This window comes from Panthera tigris, chromosome D1 (assembly GCF_018350195.1).
Source record: "Panthera tigris isolate Pti1 chromosome D1, P.tigris_Pti1_mat1.1, whole genome shotgun sequence".
Classification (NCBI taxonomy): Eukaryota; Metazoa; Chordata; class Mammalia; order Carnivora; family Felidae; genus Panthera; species Panthera tigris.
The window spans coordinates 6,875,173-6,892,815 of NC_056669.1; the positions used below are offsets into that span (position 1 = coordinate 6,875,173).

Genomic DNA, 17,643 nt, shown 5'->3' on the forward strand with positions numbered 1-17,643 from the left:
GACCTGAGCTGAAGTTGGACGCTCAACCGACTGAGCCCCCCAGGCGCCCCGTCCTGACTTTTTTTTAAGTACGTGTGTATAGCAGACCTTGGAAGCCAGAGATGATGGCTTCCTCAGAGCAAGGCTCTGAGGCTCCGAGGCTCAGAGCAAGGACAGGCTTGCTTGCTGCCCGTTTGTTACAGGTGGTTGAGATTTCTCTTCTATAATGTAGCTCACTTTTGTATCATGTCCCTTGCCCCCCTTCAGGTTGCCTTTGGGGCTGAGGAATTTATGTAAGAAGGAAGGTCCTGTGGCTATTGTCATTGCTGTGAGAAATAAACTGTCATTTTTCTCGGATCAAGAATATCTTGTCTTCTGCCAACACCCAGGAAACTGGCATTCTGATTCCTTAGGTTTCAAGTAGAATAAAATGTTATCCCCTTGACATGGTTCTTGATGCGCTTGATATATTTTACACGTGTTATTAATCAACCGGCTTTAAAACAAAATAGTAGATTGTGTGTGCCCTGTGTCACATGCTCTGTTAGACCTGCATGGAAGGATGTAGATATTGAAGAGGTGCCACAGCTTGTCTGAGGGCCGGCTGCACATGGTCTGCGGCCTTAAGTTGTTCCTCTCGAAGGCAGTTTACCTAACATAACATTGAATACTGATTGAACACTTTTACTGTTTTGAGTGTAAATTAGTGTAATTTTTAATCTTTTTGTCTGTATGGGATTATTGAAATTTAAATTGTAGCAGACCTTTAAGTTAAATGCTTTGATAATTTTCTTTTTGATAACATAACTAAAATGTTTTTTTTTTGTTTGTTTTTTAAGAGTTGTTCTCTGTGTACTTCAATCTGTACCTTAAACCTGCACAAGACATTAATAGAGTTTTAGTGGCTAGAATAATTCATGCTGTGGCCAGAGGGTGCTGTTCCCAAACTGATGGATTGAATTCCAAATTGTTGGATTTCTTTTCCAAAGCGATTCATCATGCAAGGTAATCTAGTCTCGTTTTGTTCTGTATTGGAAATCTGTTTGATCTTTTTGCAAGTATATCTTTTATTTTCAGTGCGTGTGTGTGTGTGTGTGTGTGTGTGTTTTAATGTGTATTTATTTTGAGAGAGAGGGCAAGAGGGGAGGGACAGAGACAGAAAACCTTAAGCAGGTGCCATGCTATCAACCCAGAGCCCGACGTGGGGCTCAGACTCATGAACTGTGAGATCATGACCTGAGCTGAAATCGAGAGTCAAACGTTTAACTGGCTGAGCCACCCAGGTGCTCTGCAAGTCTGTCTTTTAGATCTAGCATCTGAAACTGTTACCAATTAAAAAAACAAAAACAAAAACATCGGCCCATTGTAGTAGAATTAGTAGATTCCTAAAGAAAGTATCACTCCAGCTATTCTTGAATATCCAGAGGCAGAACATGAAAATGATGTTTTTAGATGGGAGATCAGTGCTGCTTTATTAAAAAAGATAAATATCCTCTTAAGTAGTTTGATTTTCCCCATTTTTGAGAATAGATGTACTAAGAAAAAATGAACTCGTGTATTTTGGAAGTATCAATATCTTACATTTGTGCTGCATTAGTCTATAATATGAAACATTGTATACATGGTGTTTGAGCAGCAGAGAGAGCTGGTGTCCTAGCACCAGATAATGTTGTTGCTGCCTGTAGTCCCACTAGGATTTGTTTCCTGAATAGTTCTGAAACTAAGGCTATTGTTATTTGAAGATTAGATACTTTTTTCTTTCCAGCGTGCAACTTCATAACTGTCTTCAGTGTTCATTGTCTTCCCTGTTAAGCGGAGTGTGTTTATTTTCTGTGACAGACAAGAGAAGAGCTCTGCAGGTCTAAACCACATCTTAGCAGCATTTGTTATCTTCCTCAAGACGTTGGCTGTTAACTTTCGAATTTGCGTGTGTCAGTTAGGAGATGAAGTTCTTCCTACCTTGCTTTATATTTGGACTCAACACAGACTTAATGATTGTTTAAAAGAAGTGATTATTGAATTATTTCAGCTGCAAATTTATATCCGTCATCCAAAGGGAGCTAAAACCCAAGAGAAAGGTAATAAAAGGCAGTTTTTGCTGTTTTGAATTTACTTCCTCATCGAAATGTAGGGGCTTAAGTATGAAAATTGTATTTTGTAGGAGGTTATGACCTTCTTATGGATTACTGTGCTTGATAATGGTATTAGTCACAGGGATATTTCTCACACTTTTTTTAGAATTTGAAGTTGTGGTAGCAAGTCATATTGTGCGTTTGTTTAGTACATTGCTAGGCATCACGAGGAAACACAAATATGACGCGATGTCCCCTCTGGGAGCTGATGATGCAGCAGTTAGGTGCTAAAAGGTATTTCTCATACTATAGCGTAAAAGAGTTCAGAGAAGGCAGGGTCTTGTTTATTTACATGTGGCTTTTATTGGGAGGTAGAAAAGATAAATATGGACCCAAAGCAGTCAGATTAGTCAGTTCCTCAGGGAGATGTGTACATGCTGCTTTAAACCTCATACTTGATCCAGGCCCCTGTTTGCTGGGAATACCAGAAATGAATGATTTCTCCTCTTTGATACCTTTACCTTCGTTTTTCATCAAGAGAGTATTGCTGGTTAATACATATCGCATATTTGAAAGCAGCTAGGATAGTAGATCTTAAAAGTTCTCATCACAAGGAAGAAGCTTTTTTTTTTGTTTGTTTTGTTATGTAAGGTGTGTTAACTAGACTTAACTGTGGTCATTTCACAAGGTTATACAAATACTGAATAATTGCGTTGTACACATGAAACTAACATTGCATGTCAATTACACCTTCATAGAAAGAGTACTGCTGGGATGGTTTCGCTTCATTCAGTAGAAGGGAACTTTATTGGGTGGAACAGGAACTGAACGAGTTCCCCCATGCTCAGGCTGTGTTTACCTTTGGCCTTGTACTGGCCTTTGGTTGAATTCATCATGGCGAGCGTAATGACTGTGTTAGGAAATCATGCTACACTGAGTAATAGCAGCTAAAATGGAGGAGAAGTTATAGCCAATTTTTTTCAAAAGTAGCAATGTTTAATGGGCTCTTCTAGTATGTGTAGTTAGAGTATTTGTGGCCCGAGAAACTACTGAAGTCAAAGAATGGCGGATTCTCTTAGTTTGTCATCTTTCACACAGCTTTCACCAGGATGAAGATCAGGCTTAATTTATGGGATGGCATGATATGTTTAGGGTTTTAGTTAATGGTATATTTAGGATGAAAATTGACAGGATGGTGAGTTTGCCAGAAACACTAACGTAGTGTTAGACTGCGTCAGTAGATTTTATGGTTCTTTGTGGGGAGTAACAGCTCCTTTGTTACCCATCGGGTCAGATGACAGTGGGAGTATTCTGTCTACCAGATTTTGGACAGTCACCATTTGAAGAGAGATCTAGTAGACTGGAGTGTGTTTAGGGAAAGGTGACCAGAGTAATGAGAAGTCTGGGTAACATGTCATTTGTACACCAGTTAAAGGAACTGGTAACATTTTTCTCTAAATGATGTAGTGAGAACTTGGTCCTCATGTAAATGACAGAGCCTGTTAATTACATTTGCCTCAGGGTAGAGACACAGTTAAAGTTCGATTGAGATTTTCATTGAGTTGATCAGAGAAAAATCAGACTATTGAAGAATTTTATAGGAAACACAGGTAAGCTGAGCATGAAGCGGACACTTACAAAGTAGAGTTTGGCAAGGATATTGTCACAAGAGGCATTAGTACTGAGTGGGCAGTTGGCCCAGTTTCCGCCTCAGTAGCTGAATGGTTTTGTGGGAGGTGGTGGGGCAAATGGAGTGTGTATGTAGATTATATTCTCTTTTTTTGAATTACAGGTGCTTATGAATCACATAAATGGAAAAGTATCTTATACAACTTATATGATCTGCTGATTAATGAGATAAGTCATATAGGAAGCAGAGGGAAATACTCTTCAGGATCCCGTAATGTTGCTGTCAAGGAAAATTTGATTAACCTGATGGCAGATATTTGTCACCAGGTACAGTTGGTTGAAATTTTCCATTAATTTCCTTTTATTTGGTGGGTGTTTTTTTTTTTTTTTTTTTTTTTTTTTTTTTTTTTTTTAGAGATAGAGGATCTTAAGCAGGCTCCAGCGTGGAGCCTGATGCGGGTCTCCATCTCACGACTTGTGAGGTCTTGACCTGAGCCAAAATCTAGTTGGATGCTTAACCAACTGAGCCACCCAGGTGCCCTTTACTGGACTTTTCAAATGTGCGTTCTGATAGGAAACCTTGTCAAATTATTTTGTATATGTAGCTTTTCTGTTCAAAATACTGTAAATATTTGGAATTAATCTTCTGACTTAAAAAATAACTATTTTGCACATATGAACTTAGTAAAAACTAGTGATGAACTCTTCATTCTTAAAAGGTTGTCTGTAGAAAATCAGATTATGTTTCTTGTTTAAAATTTTTTTTTTCTACTGAGTTAGAAATCACATAGCATACAAGTACACAATTGAGTGGTTTTCAGTATTTTCACTATATTGTGCAAGCATCACCACTGTGTGATTCCAGAATATTTCCACTACTCCCCAAACAGACTCTGTACCTGTTAGCAGTCAGTCCCAGTGCCCAGCTTTTTTCAGTTTTTAGCAGCTAACCACTAAGCTCCTTTCTGTCTCTAAAGATTTGCTATTTTGGACATTTCATGTAAATGAAATAGAAACACAACTGTAAACTACGTGGAAACAACTTGTAGTCTTTCCTCCATGTTGTGCTAGGAACTAGTGGTTCATTCCTTTTTATTGCCTGATAATGTTTAGTAGTGTGGGTATTTTACATTTTGTTTGCCCGTTCATCAGTTGATGGCAGTTTTTTTTTTTTTTAATGTTTTTATTTTATGTTTGAGAGAGAGAGAGAGGGACTGAGTGTGAGTGGGGGAGGGGCAGAGAGAGAAAGACACAGAATCTGAAGCAGGCTCTAGGCCCTCAGCTGTCAGCACAGAGCCCAATGTGGGGCTCGAACCCACAAACTGCGAGATCATGACCTGAGCCAAAGTTGGATGCTTCACCGACTGAACCACCCAAGTGCCCCTATGGCTTAATGTTTCTTAAGTAAAACTTTTTCCCAGAAATTTGATTAACATCCTGGGTAATTTCATTTGTCAGATATTTTCTTAATGCTAAACTTAAAATACTTTTTTTTAATTAAAAAAGCTTTTTTAAATTTAATCCCATTGAAAATACAGATTTTTGCTTGGTAATATGTGCTTCCTGGAGAGCTGTTACAGTCCTGTAAAATGTTTGTTCATTACTATGTTATCATACTTATATATTTCCATAATTTATTAGTTTTGCTCTATGACTTTGCTGTGTCTAATTTGAGGAGGAACATTTTTTCCCTCATGAACTATTAGAAAACAGGAACAGTGTAAAAAAACAAAAAAAGTAAGTTGTCTTTTTGTTATTTTACAGGTTTTTAATGAAGATACCAGATCTTTGGAGATTTCTCAATCTTACGCTATCACACAAAGAGAACTTAATGATTACGGTGCAACTTGCAAAAAGAGGAAAATAGAATTAGGCTGGGACGTAATAAAAGATCATCTTCAGAAGTCACAGAATGATTTTGATCTTGTGCCTTGGTAAAATGTTACCTTTTTCAGTGTCATCCTGGTCTCATTTAGTTTTTCTTACGAGACCTCTACTACAACAGCCTGGCCATAACTAGGTCATCTGTCCACTCCTAAACCAGTCATTGGCAGAGGGGAAGGTGGTTGCTGGGACGTGTTGAGGTCCACCACCGTGGCTCATGTGCTGGAGCCGGGGCCACGGCCTTAGCAAAGGAGATGGGGGGACAGCAGCCTGGGAGACAGTCATGTGTGGCTCGTGGAATTTCCTGAGTTGTGCATCTCAACATAGACATTTTAGCAGGTACAGCACCTGCTAGTAAAAGTAGCTTGGGAAGAAATTAAAGATGGCATTCAGAAATCACAGAATAATTTGGACCTCTTGCCACAATAAAAGGTTGTCTTTTTAAAATTTTGCTGGGTACAGCATACACAGTTACTTAAATGATTAAATTGTTGACTTCTGTGATAACATAAAATATTAGGTTTGGTAGGAGTCTTTAGAATTCATCCAGTCCAGCCTGTTCGTTTTATCAAACTGAGGAAGGTTCCGCAGCTTGAACAAGGACACTTAGAAATTTGTAGGTGACAGTCAGGCTTCTGTGATCCCTGCCTCCGTTTTCCCCATGTTGATGTAATAGTTAAATATAATTGCATTGTGGGGGAAAGCGTCTTGATTTAGATACCTAGTGTTTGAGCTCATGTTTATTTTATATAGTGGAGAATCCCTATTTCAGATTCTTCAATTTGTTCATTTCCTGCAGGGTTATTTATTGAATACTTGCTTTGTGCCAAGCATTATAGATGCAAGGATGAATAAGATAAAGTTCTTCTTCTTGAGCAGGATGCATTCTAAGAATTCACAGCAAATATTTTTTGACTTAACCAACATCTAGGAAGAATAGTTGTTTGGCTTTTTTGTTCTTGTTTTAGAGGAATAGTCTTCGTGGCTAAAGAGCAAGGATGGGTGTGATAATTCAGCAGTAGAAAATTGGGTCATTTAGGGGCGTCTAGGTGGCTCAGTCAGTTAAACATCTGACTCTTGATTTCGGCTCAGGTCATGATCTTACAATTCGTGAGACTGAGCCCCACATCAGGCTCTGCACCGACAGTATGGAGCCTGCTTGGGATTCTCTCTCTCTCTTTCTCTCTGCCCCTCCCCTGCTTGCTCTCTTGCTCAAAATAAATAAATTTTATTAAAAAAAAAATTGGAGCATCTGGGTGGCTCCATCAGTTGGGCTTTCAACTTTGGCTCAGGTCATGATCTCATTGTCCGTGGGGTTCGAGCCTCACTTCGGGCTTTGCTCTGACAGCATGGAGCCTACTTTGGATTCTCTGACTCTCTCTCTCTCTGCCCCTCTGCCACTTGTGTGCTCTCTCTCTCTCTTTCAAAAATAAACATTAAAAAATTAGCAAAAAAAATATGGGGCGCCTGGGTGGCTTGGTCGGTTAAGCGTCCGACTTCGGCTCAGGTCATGATCTCACGGCCCGTGAGTTCGAGCCCTGCGTCGGGCTCTGTGCTGACCACTCAGAGCCTGCAGCCTGTTTCAGATTCTGTGTCTCCCTCTCTCTCTGCCCCTCCCCTGTTCATGCTCTGTCTTTCTCTGGCTCAAAAACAAATGTTGAAAAAAAAAATTAAAAAAAAAAATTAACAAAAAAATAAATAAAAGAAAGTTGATAATTTACTTTCTATTTATTTTTAAGTAGGCTTCAGTGTGGGGCTCACACTCCCAGCCCTGAGATCAAAAGTTGCATGCTCTACCTACGGAGCCAGTCAGGTGCACTTACCTTTAGTTACTCCTCAGAATTTTTGTGTAAGGGAAATATGACAGCTCCCCTACCTGGCCAAAAAGTTGTCATTCTTCCTGCCACTTTAGGAAGTAGGGCTTAATAAATACTAAGAGCCTTTTATTTGGAGAGTAGTATGGAAAGTAATGATGGTGATTCTTTAGGATATTGTAAAGGTGCTATGTCTAGATTTATTTTCTGTTAGCTTGTTAATAGACTTGAATCATTTTCAAATTAATTACACTTTTTTCTTTTAGGTTACAGATTGCAACCCAATTAATATCAAAATATCCTTCCAGTTTACCTAACTATGAGTTGTCACCATTACTGATGATACTGTACCAGCTTCTGCCTCAGCAGCGACATGGGGAGCGCACGCCATACGTGTTACGGTGCCTTGTGGAGCTTGCATCGTGTCAAGGCAAGAAATCAGACCTGGAAAGCTCACAGAAATCAGATTTATTGAAACTCTGGACTAAAATTTGGTCTATTACTTTTCGCGGTATAAGTTCTGAACGAATACAAGCTGAAAACTTTGGCTTACTTGGAGCTATAATTCAAGGTGGTTTAATTGAGGTTGATAGAGAATTCTGGAAGTTATTTACTGGGTCAGCCTGCAGACCTTCATGGTAGGTTGATTTATGTATTAGATTTTTATATATACATATACTTTTTTTTTTCCCCTCTGGTTTTTGTAGTTTTTCACTTCAGTTAAAAATATGTTAAATTCTGGGGGTGCCTGGGTGGCTCAGTCGGTTGGGCATCTGACTTCAGCTCAGGTCATGATCTCCCTGTTCCCGAGTTCGAGCCTGGCTTCAGGCTCTGTGCTGACAGTTCGGAGCCTGGAGCCTGCTTCAGACTCTGTGTCTCCCCGCTCTCTACTCCTCTCCCACTCATGCTGTGTCTGTGTCTCTCAAAAATAAACATTTAAAAAAAAAAAAACCAAAGAGATTCAAATTGTTCTTGAGGGAAAGAATGTGGACAGGAGATGGTAACTTAAAATTGGTGCATTGCTGCTTTTCCTGCAAGAATATATAGGTAGCATTTATAGTCTCCTCTTGCAATGCTTTTCTCCCATTGTTGACTCTCCTATTCTGTCACTCAAGGGTGGGGAACGCTTTGTCATTCTTTCATCACATTTAATCTAATTTTGGTTATTCTCGTGATGGCACTTACTGCAGAAAGAAAACATAGAACTATTAGGACTGGGCCCGGGGTGGTGGTGGGGGGAAAGCTTATTTTTAACAACAGCGCCCTCTGTTTTGTTGTAGTTCTGCAGTGTGCTGCTTGACTTTGGCCCTGACCATCTGCGTTGTTCCAGAAACAGTAAAGACAGGAGTGGAGCAGAATACATGTGAAGTAAATAGAAGTTTTTCGTTAAAGGAATTGATAATGAAATGGCTCTTATTCTATCAGTTAGAGGATGACTTTGAAGACAGTACCGAGCCGCCCCCAGTTCTTCACAGGTGATTTGAATTCATTAGCATCCAGCTCCTTTTTGTATGGGGAGGTACCGGAGGCTTGTGCTTGTTTGATACTCGATGGCTTGTCGCACAGTGGTAATGTGGGGTTTCTGAGACCTTACCCCAGATATTAAACAGTCCCTTTGTTTTTCCAGTGTTCTGTGTCTTTGTGCTTGGATGTCTTCATGTCCTTTTACTTTGTTTTTATCTCTGCTGAGGCATTGAGAACACAGGGGGATGTGCCTGAATAATACGGATTATAATTCTTTGAGCACTTCCGTGTTCCTTTGTGATTTTCTGTGAGTAGGTTCATCTGCATGTATGTCTGACGCAGCCGTATCCCGGAATCAGAACGGGAGTATCTTGTGCGTGACGGGTGTTAAATTAATGGGGGGAGGAAACTGGAGACAGTCAGAATGGGGCTTAAGCCCCAGAACGGGAAGCAGCTTGACCCTGTAACCTTTCCACAGCTGGTGGTCAGGACTGAAGGAGTAGAGGATGGGATTTTCTGGGTCCTAGTGCTTTTGTTTTAATTTCACAATCTGTTTCAGATACAATTTTTAAAAATTAGATGAGTCTGCTGCCAGGAAGTATTGAGAATTATAGTAACATAAAATAAACGTATGCTTCTTAATTCTTGTTTTAGATGTTAAAAAATTCAGTAACGATGAAAGAAAGTGATGTCAAGATTTACAACCAAACATGGATATTTAAGTATAAACAATGCATTCAATGGGTTTTGGTCTTCTAAGTGAAGATTTTTTTTTAATTTTCCTTTGTAGTAATTTTCCTCATCTTGCGCTGGAGAAAATTCTTGTGAGTCTCACTATGAAAAACTCTAAAGCTGCAATGAATTTTTTCCAAAGAGTGCCAGAATGGTATGTTATCCAATAGAGTTCTGTATTCGTTTAAGCTATGGCTGTTAATTACAAAGATGATAATTTTAGCAGGGTAGTAGCTACGTCTTAAAAATTATGAACTAAGTTGATCAATTAAAGAAAATTCCATCTCTGAGCCAGGGAAAAAGCTGCTTTTAATTCAGTGATAGTCATCTGCGTTCTATAATTTTAGATCCTGTCGACTGGTTTTTAACGCCGTGTAGTATAGCGTGGCAACTCATGCCAATGGAAGAAATAGAATAGTTATCATGGGTGGTTAAGACATGAGTTTTTTAAAGATGTGACCCATTTTTGTATGCCATGTAAAATCTGTTCGTTTTAAAATTAATGGTAATGGAGGATAGGTCAAAGTAAAAATAAGTCTAAAAACCTCATTTTAGTTGATTGACTCAAGAGGCCCCTGTTTATCACTGTGGCGGAAAATGACTCACTAGTATTAAGACTCCTGATCTCCCTTGAGAGGGCATAGCATGAAAAACTCCTCCATTTTGGAGAAATCAAAGCGGAAAAAAGGAAAGTGTTTTCCGATAATGTTTATCTTAGTGTTTGTACCTGGTGCTATTAATGTTTTCTTTTTAATGTTTTCTGACTTTGCCTTTGAAATTATAACCTATGTGTCTTTCATCCATGTGTTAGTGGAATTTGCTATTGCAAAATGAAAGCTGGTACACGAGCGTAGCCATTCCAAAGCCGAGAAGCCTTTAAAAAGATTAATCCGTTAATTGTGTAAGCAGTCTGTAAAGTAGATGCTAAGTTAAAGTTTTCATTTGTGATATATTGCTGCTGCGTGGAGGTGAAGCAGTTGGTCACTTGATTGTACATTTAAGGTCTTACTCTCTTGAAGTGAACAACACCACAAAGATGCAGAGGAGTCTTCGTTCTCAGAAATTGAAGAACTGTTTCTTCAGACAACTTTCGACAAGATGGATTTCTTAACCATTGTGAAGGAATGTCCCGTAGAAAAGCTCCAGTCCAGTGGAGGCATTTCTGTCCACCAGAACCTCAAGGAATCACTGGATCGCTGTCTTCTGGGGTTATCAGAACAGCTTCTAAATAACTACTCCTTTGAGGTGAGATTTTCAGAAGAACTAAAGCCTACATCTGACTCAACTTTGGTGGACTGTTAGGAAGGAGAAACAGGCAGAAGGGGCCCTGAGGATGGTGACAGGCTTAATTAAAAAAAGCATAGTGACAGTACATGCGTACAAATAGGGAAGACTTACTACAAGAGCAGAAAGACCCAAGAAGAATAATTTGTGTTTCTTTTGTACCAGGAGTTCCAGTAGATGTTAAAGAAGTAGAATTCTTTGTGTGGGTGCGTGGGCAACAATAATGGTTTGGAGCATAGGGATTATATGATGAGAAAGAACCTCTCAACTGAGAGGAGGGAGAGGTTACAATAACAGACAAGAACATCATTTAAACTGATCTAAAAGATCTTGGTGACACTTGAAGAGGGAGAAGTGTTAATAAAATGTAATAAATGATCTAGCAATCACCCATAGTTTAGAGGTCACTAGTAATTTCTCATAAATCGTTTTCTTCACTGTCTTAAGATCACACATTCTCTTGGGGCACCTGGGTGGCTCAGTTGGTTAAGTGTTCGTCTCTTGATTTGGGCTCAGGTCATGATCTCGTGGTGAGATTGAGCCCCGCGTTGGGTGTTGGGCTCCACGCTAGCAATGGAGCCTGCTTGAGATTCTCTCTCTCTCTCTCTCTCTCTCTCTCTCTCTCTCTCTCTCTCTCTTTCTCTTTCTCTTTCTCTTTCTCTTTCTCTTTCTCTCTTTCTCAAAGAAAAAAAAGATCACAAATTTTCTTTGTGTGTACCATTCTCTTGCTGAAACTCCCGTTATTTTTGACGTGAAATAAATATCTTTCTACCCATTTTTGTGTGTTCAAAATCATCCACATGTCAAAATCCTGCTAAAGCCTTTTTTAGATAATCTCAGCCATAATAATTCATCTTTTGATTTTCACAGTACTTAGTATTTCTCAAAAAAATTTTTTTTAATGTTTTATTTTTGAGAGAGAGAGCGTGAGTGGGGGAAGAGAGAGAGGGAGACAGAATCTGAAGCAGGCTGCAGGCTCTGAGCTGTCAGCATAGAGCTTGATGTGGGGGCTTGAACTCGAGGACCGAGATATCATGACCTGAGCCAAAGTTGGATGCTCAACCAACTGAGCCACCCAGGCGCCCCTAGTATTTCTTTTTAAAGTAACTCTTAGTATATTCCTTGTCCCATGGATATTTGTGTGTATGTTTTATACGCAGATGATTCAAGCCATGCTGTAAATCTCCTTAAAGGACATCTGTATTTTTGTTAATCTTTGGATCTTCCACAATGCCTTGTTATATTGTAAATGGTGAAATATTTGTTGAATAAAATAAAATCTGCAAGTTACTCAGAGGAGTGAATTCGGTAGCCAGGGATGATGACCCACAGAACCAGAGAAGAGATAGTGTGTCTGTTTCATATGTCTTATCCTTAGTTACTGACATTCTGCTAGATCACGCTTGTAACCGTTTTCATGACAAAGTAATACAGTCTTCTGTGTTTTCCCCTAAAATGCCATTTCCTACAATATAGGAACAGAGCAATCTGGAAATGTGTAGCCATTGCAGATTTGTAAATAATTGTGTAAATTTGGCTGAGTGATATCTATTTGCAAAATTTGTGCTAGTGTCTAGAGTCTAAAAAGCTGAGTAAGTCAGGGTTCTTATCTTTCTGAAGCTCAAAATGTCATTTTAATATCTCTTTATATGAATCTGATTTCTACTATTCAAAGAGTTACAGACTTTTATTTGTGTGTCATTTTTTTTTCTTTCCACTGTACCTCAAATATTAAGGGCCTTTGTGTACAGTACATTGTGCTACTGTAAGAGGAGATAGATGCCTGACTTGGCCATTAGGAGGTAGTTTTGTTTTTCCCAAGATTTCTACTTATCACAACTCCACAGGGATCTCTTAGATGTTTTTAGAGATAATCAGAATTATGCCACTATTAAATCAGTTAACTAGTTTCTTAATGTGTACCTAAGATTTGTTCCTACAAAAGATAACTGTGGTACTCAAAATTATTTGTGAAATGTGTATATTTTTTCTTTCTTGTTTCACTTGAAGTCTACAGATGCAGAAATGCTTATCCGATGTTCAAGTCTTGTGGTGGGTGTTCTTGGCTGCTATTGTTACATGGGTGTAATAGCTGAAGAGGAAGCATATAAATCAGAGTTGTTCCAGAAAGCCAAGGTATGAGAATTCATTCTGTTCACATTCTGGATAAATATGAGTGCAGTGTATTCCTGGGGAAATTGGTATATTTGCTTGAGAAAACATAAAAACTACATAGGGTAAACTTTTCTCTTTGGTGTATGCTGTCTGAGAGAAATGGAACTATCCATCCTTCCTTAAAACTTGATTTTAACCCAACTATACGTAGAGTAATTGAAATAGTATCACATTAACACTTAATCTTGTTAAAGAAAAATACTGACTTGTATGGGCACTTTTAAACGTTTTTTCTGTGATCAGTTATCCTAAAGAATCCTTGACTGAGTGTTAAGCAGTTTTGCTGGACACATGAAACTTACTTTCATCTCTGAGTCCTGTTCTGTCAGCGTGTGGTTTGTAAGGAGAACAGAGTATACGTTAAGTCATTAAAAACACTGTTCATTGTTACTATGACTTTTAATTACTCTGGATGGCCAAGTATAACTTAAGAACACTAATTTTATTTCTTAAGTAGACTTTGAAGAGCAATCCCTAAACTGTCATTTTAACTAGAGTTTGGATTTTTTCTTCTTTTATCAATAGTCTCTCATGCAGTGTGCCGGAGAAAGTATCACTGTGTTTAAAAATAAGCCCCATGAAGAATCTAGGATTGTCTCGCTGAGAAATTTGATGCATCTCTGTACACGTTGCTTGTCTAACTGTACCGGGGTAAGGTGTTCTTACTTCACTATGTGGTCACTCAGCGTGGTGGATAACTGGGTGCTGGTGGTACTGTTTTTTGGTCCATTTGTAATTTACAATTAAATGGAATGTAAATAAAGGTAGCATCCACAGGAATAAAGCAACAGGTGATCTGAGTTTCTCAGGAACGAATTTCATCATTTCAGGAAGGTTTCTGGGATTACCACTTTTATAGACAACTCCAGAGGCAACTCTTTTATGGCCAGCGTATTTTCTTTCATTTAGTAAAAACTTGTTGACTGTGGCCATGTGAGGTGCATACCACTGTACCGGGGCTAGTGAGCACCATGAAGATAGAGAACTCCAGCACATGCCTTGTTCTCTTTTGCCCAGATAGTCTTGTAGAACCCTGGGCACAAAGAGTGTTGCTCTGTGTCATCTTTGTTTCAATTTGGAATAGGCCTAAGTTGTACCTGAGCCAGGCCAGAGTGTCAGTCACAGTTGGAAAGCAAGTTTTTCGAAAGCCAATGATAACTACATGGCTACATAACAATATTACCAGCACATATTTTTAATTTTATAATGTGTTTTTCTTTTTGTTTTTTTTAACTAAAAAAACATAATGTGTTTTTCTGTGTTTTTCTGTAAATGGGGAAGGAGAGAAATGGAAGTATGAATTCAAACTTAGAGTTATCACTTGTGTTTAGGGTCAGTAGTCAGTATTTTACTTTAATGTTTATACACAATATACTTAAATGTGCTGTAGTTATTACTCTAAGAAAAGAGGTTAGTGTTGTTGATGCAGTTTATATCTTGGCCCTGATAGTAAACTGATCATCCATGCTTCTCATGATAGAGAATTTCCAGTGTCAAAGAAAATTGGTATTTCATTTAAGATAGAGAAGATATTGTCTGCCAAGAATAAGTTTTTATTTTTTTGTTTGCTTGTGTTTTTGTCTTCATTACAGCCCAGTCCAAGTAAGATTGCATCTGGATTTTTCCTGAGATTGTTGACATCAAAGCTAATGAATGATATTGCAGATATTTGTAGAAGTTTAGTAAGTATGCGTGTTTTACCACCCTGTTTCATTGATTCTTTGATTCTTTTTTCGTTGATACCTCTCTTCAGTAGGTATTCATCTCACGATATATAGCACCTTATGTATTTTTAAATGTGGAAATTGAAGTTATTTGGTTTTGGAGGGGAATATATTCTTTGCTTCTTAATATCAGTACATACTGGTTGGCTTTTAGTTTTTCAGTAATTAGTAATAGACTGAATGATTGTAAAGTAATCATCCAGGCTTACACTTATTTCTATGTAACACTATACCAGAATTCAAAATAATTGTTTATCTTTAAAAATAAAAACAAAAACTGTGTCAGACGAACAACACCTTCTCATCATGGCATTGACTTTTCTTCCATCCACACAAATGGGCTTTTGCTACATGTATTCTTTAGTCTAGAACAGTGCCTGGCATGTACGTTACATACTCAAATGTATGTTGAATGAAAAATATTCTGTAATTTGGTCATTTTTCTATGTTGCTACATGCTGCTGTTTTTTATTTATTTATTTATTTTTTAATGTATATTTATTTTTGAGAGACAGAGACAGAGCACGAGCAGGGGAGGGGCAGAGAGAGAGAGGGGGAGACACAGAATCTGGAACAGGTTCCAGGCTCCAAGCTGTCAGCACAGAGCCGGACGCAGGGCTTGAACTCACGAACTGAGAGATCATGACCTGAGCCAAAATCAGATACCCAATTGACTGAGCCACCCAGGCGCTCCTACTTGTTTTTTTAAAGTAGCATTGTATCTCATTATATGGGAATGGTATATATGTATTTTTAGTCCATCTGACCTTAGCATTAGATGTCGTTTCTATTTTGTTGTTGTTACAGAGAGTTTTGTGATAAAGATTCTTGTATTTTTGTCTACTAGTATGTGTGTATATCATGAATGTAGAATAAATTCTAGCAGCGGAATTGCTTGTTTAAAAGGAATGCGAATTTTACTTTTTTTTTTTTTTTTTTTTTTTTTTTTTTTAACGTTTATTTATTTTTGAGACAGAGAGAGACAGAGCATGAACAGGGGAGGGGCAGAGAGAGAGGGAGACACAGAATCTGAAATGGGCTCCAGGCTCTGAGCGGTCAGCACAGAGCCCGATGCGGGGCTCGAACCCACGGACCGTGAGATCATGACCTGAGCCGAAGTCGGACGCTCAACCGACTGAGCCACCCAGGCGCCCCTGCGAATTTTACTTTTTGATGGATATTGTCAATTTCCTCAAAAAGTCATACCAATTTATACTTTTCCCCATATGTTCATGACATTTCGGTGTTATAAAGCTTATTGTAAGAAATTATTTTTAAGGTTTGCGTATCATTGTTGTATATACATACTACAGTTTATCCATTTTTTATTGTTAGACATTTAATAGAAATAATGCTGCAGCATTCATACATGTGAATGTTGAATTGTTTGATTAGGTGAATTTTAACTAAAACATGCTTCTGGAAGAAGCCAATTTAAACATCTTTGCTTTTCTTCTCTGAAGGCATCCTTCAGCAGAAAGCCATTTGACTATGGAGAAGTGGAATCAGTGGAAGATGATCCTGACGAAAGTCTGATGGAGGCGGAGGATCAGTCATCCATGAGTCTATTCAGTGATTACCCTGCCGGCAGTGTTAGTGATGCTAACGTATCTGGAGAGGGTCAAAATACTATTGGTAAATACGCATTTACTGCTTGGGATTTCTCTTTCCCTTTGTATTGATTTGGCATTACGAAAGGCCTCAGAGATACCAATTTTTTGCCCATTTTATTTTCCCTTCTATAGTCTGCTGGGATTGGTTCCCTTCTGTGTACTTTAGATTTCTCTGATTTTGAATTGAATTTATTAGTTACCTGTGTTATTCTTCATCTAAGGAATTTAAAATAGATTATTTGGAAAACAAAGCAGGAGAGTGAAAACACCCCTGGGGCCATCGCTTTTAACCTTTTTTGTCTTTTTGGAATCAGCATCAACCGTTCACATGTTTTTTTATGCCTTCATTTCCTTTTAACAACTGTGAGCATTTTTTTTCATTAAGCTTTATTGGTAATTATACTTAAAAAAAATTTTTTTTAATGTTTATTTTTGAGAGAGAGCAAGAGAGAGAGAGAGAGAGATTTAGAGCAGGGGAGGGACAGAGAGAGAGGGAGACACAGAATCTGAAGCACGATCCGGGCTCTGAACTGTTAGCAGAGAGCCCAATGCGGGGCTCAAACCCACGAACTGTGAGATATGACCTGAGCAGAAATCGGATGCTTAACTGACTGAGCCACCCAAGTGTCCCGATCATTGTACTTTTTAATGGCTTCATAGTATCCAAATTAACATATGTACCGTAACTCACGTGACCATTTTTTTTTTTGTCAGAAGTGTGGGTTCCTCTCTGTTTTGCTGTACTTGGCAGTGCTTCCGTGAATGTTTGTATAGATTATTTATTGATGACAGAATCCTGGAGTAACTTTTCATGAAGAATTTTGAAGCTTTTAGTGTTTAATCACTTTCACCATAATTTTGCTTTCCGTAGACTTTCATCCCTCTCTTTTTTTTTGTAGACTGGAAAATGTTTGAGTTAATGTTCAATATATGTGTGTTGTGTCCCTCTCTTAGTTTTAATAAGTGCTTTTTATTCAGGTGCCATGAATCCTTTAGCTGAAGAACATCTTTCAAAGCAAGATCTACTTTTCCTCGACATGCTCAAGTTCTTGTGTATGTGTGTAACTACCGCTCAGACTAGTACCGTGTCGTTCAGAGCAGCTGACATTCGGAGGAGACTGTTAATGTTAATTGATTCCAGCATGCTGGACCCTGCTAAATCCCTCCACCTGCACATGGTGAGTTCAGGGAAAGTGACACACCTTCAGTTCCGTCTGATGTTGCTGGATAGAGTATATGGTACTTGTGATGGTTTGAACCTGCTTCCTTGAGG

General features: G+C 38.5%; 1 protein-coding gene across 7 annotated transcripts in view; it reads left to right on the forward strand.

Annotated features, from left to right (window-relative positions):
- ATM (ATM serine/threonine kinase) overlaps positions 1 to 17,643 on the forward strand; it is a 128,947-nt gene that overhangs the window by 21,428 nt on the left and 89,876 nt on the right. For 6 of the 7 annotated variants that reach the window (XM_042958873.1, XM_042958872.1, XM_042958875.1 and 3 more), the window contains 13 exons: positions 819 to 984; positions 1,819 to 2,057; positions 3,844 to 4,007; positions 5,445 to 5,614; positions 7,645 to 8,016; positions 8,659 to 8,853; positions 9,633 to 9,728; positions 10,594 to 10,819; positions 12,869 to 12,994; positions 13,559 to 13,684; positions 14,626 to 14,715; positions 16,221 to 16,392; positions 17,349 to 17,548. In XM_042958873.1, the coding sequence (XP_042814807.1) occupies positions 819 to 984; positions 1,819 to 2,057; positions 3,844 to 4,007; positions 5,445 to 5,614; positions 7,645 to 8,016; positions 8,659 to 8,853; positions 9,633 to 9,728; positions 10,594 to 10,819; positions 12,869 to 12,994; positions 13,559 to 13,684; positions 14,626 to 14,715; positions 16,221 to 16,392; positions 17,349 to 17,548 (2,342 nt within the window). Of the gene's footprint in view, positions 1 to 818; positions 985 to 1,818; positions 2,058 to 3,843; positions 4,008 to 5,444; positions 5,615 to 7,644; positions 8,017 to 8,658; positions 8,854 to 9,632; positions 9,729 to 10,593; positions 10,820 to 12,868; positions 12,995 to 13,558; positions 13,685 to 14,625; positions 14,716 to 16,220; positions 16,393 to 17,348; positions 17,549 to 17,643 lie in introns of those variants that run through there. The other variant, XM_042958878.1, reaches the window with a different exon arrangement.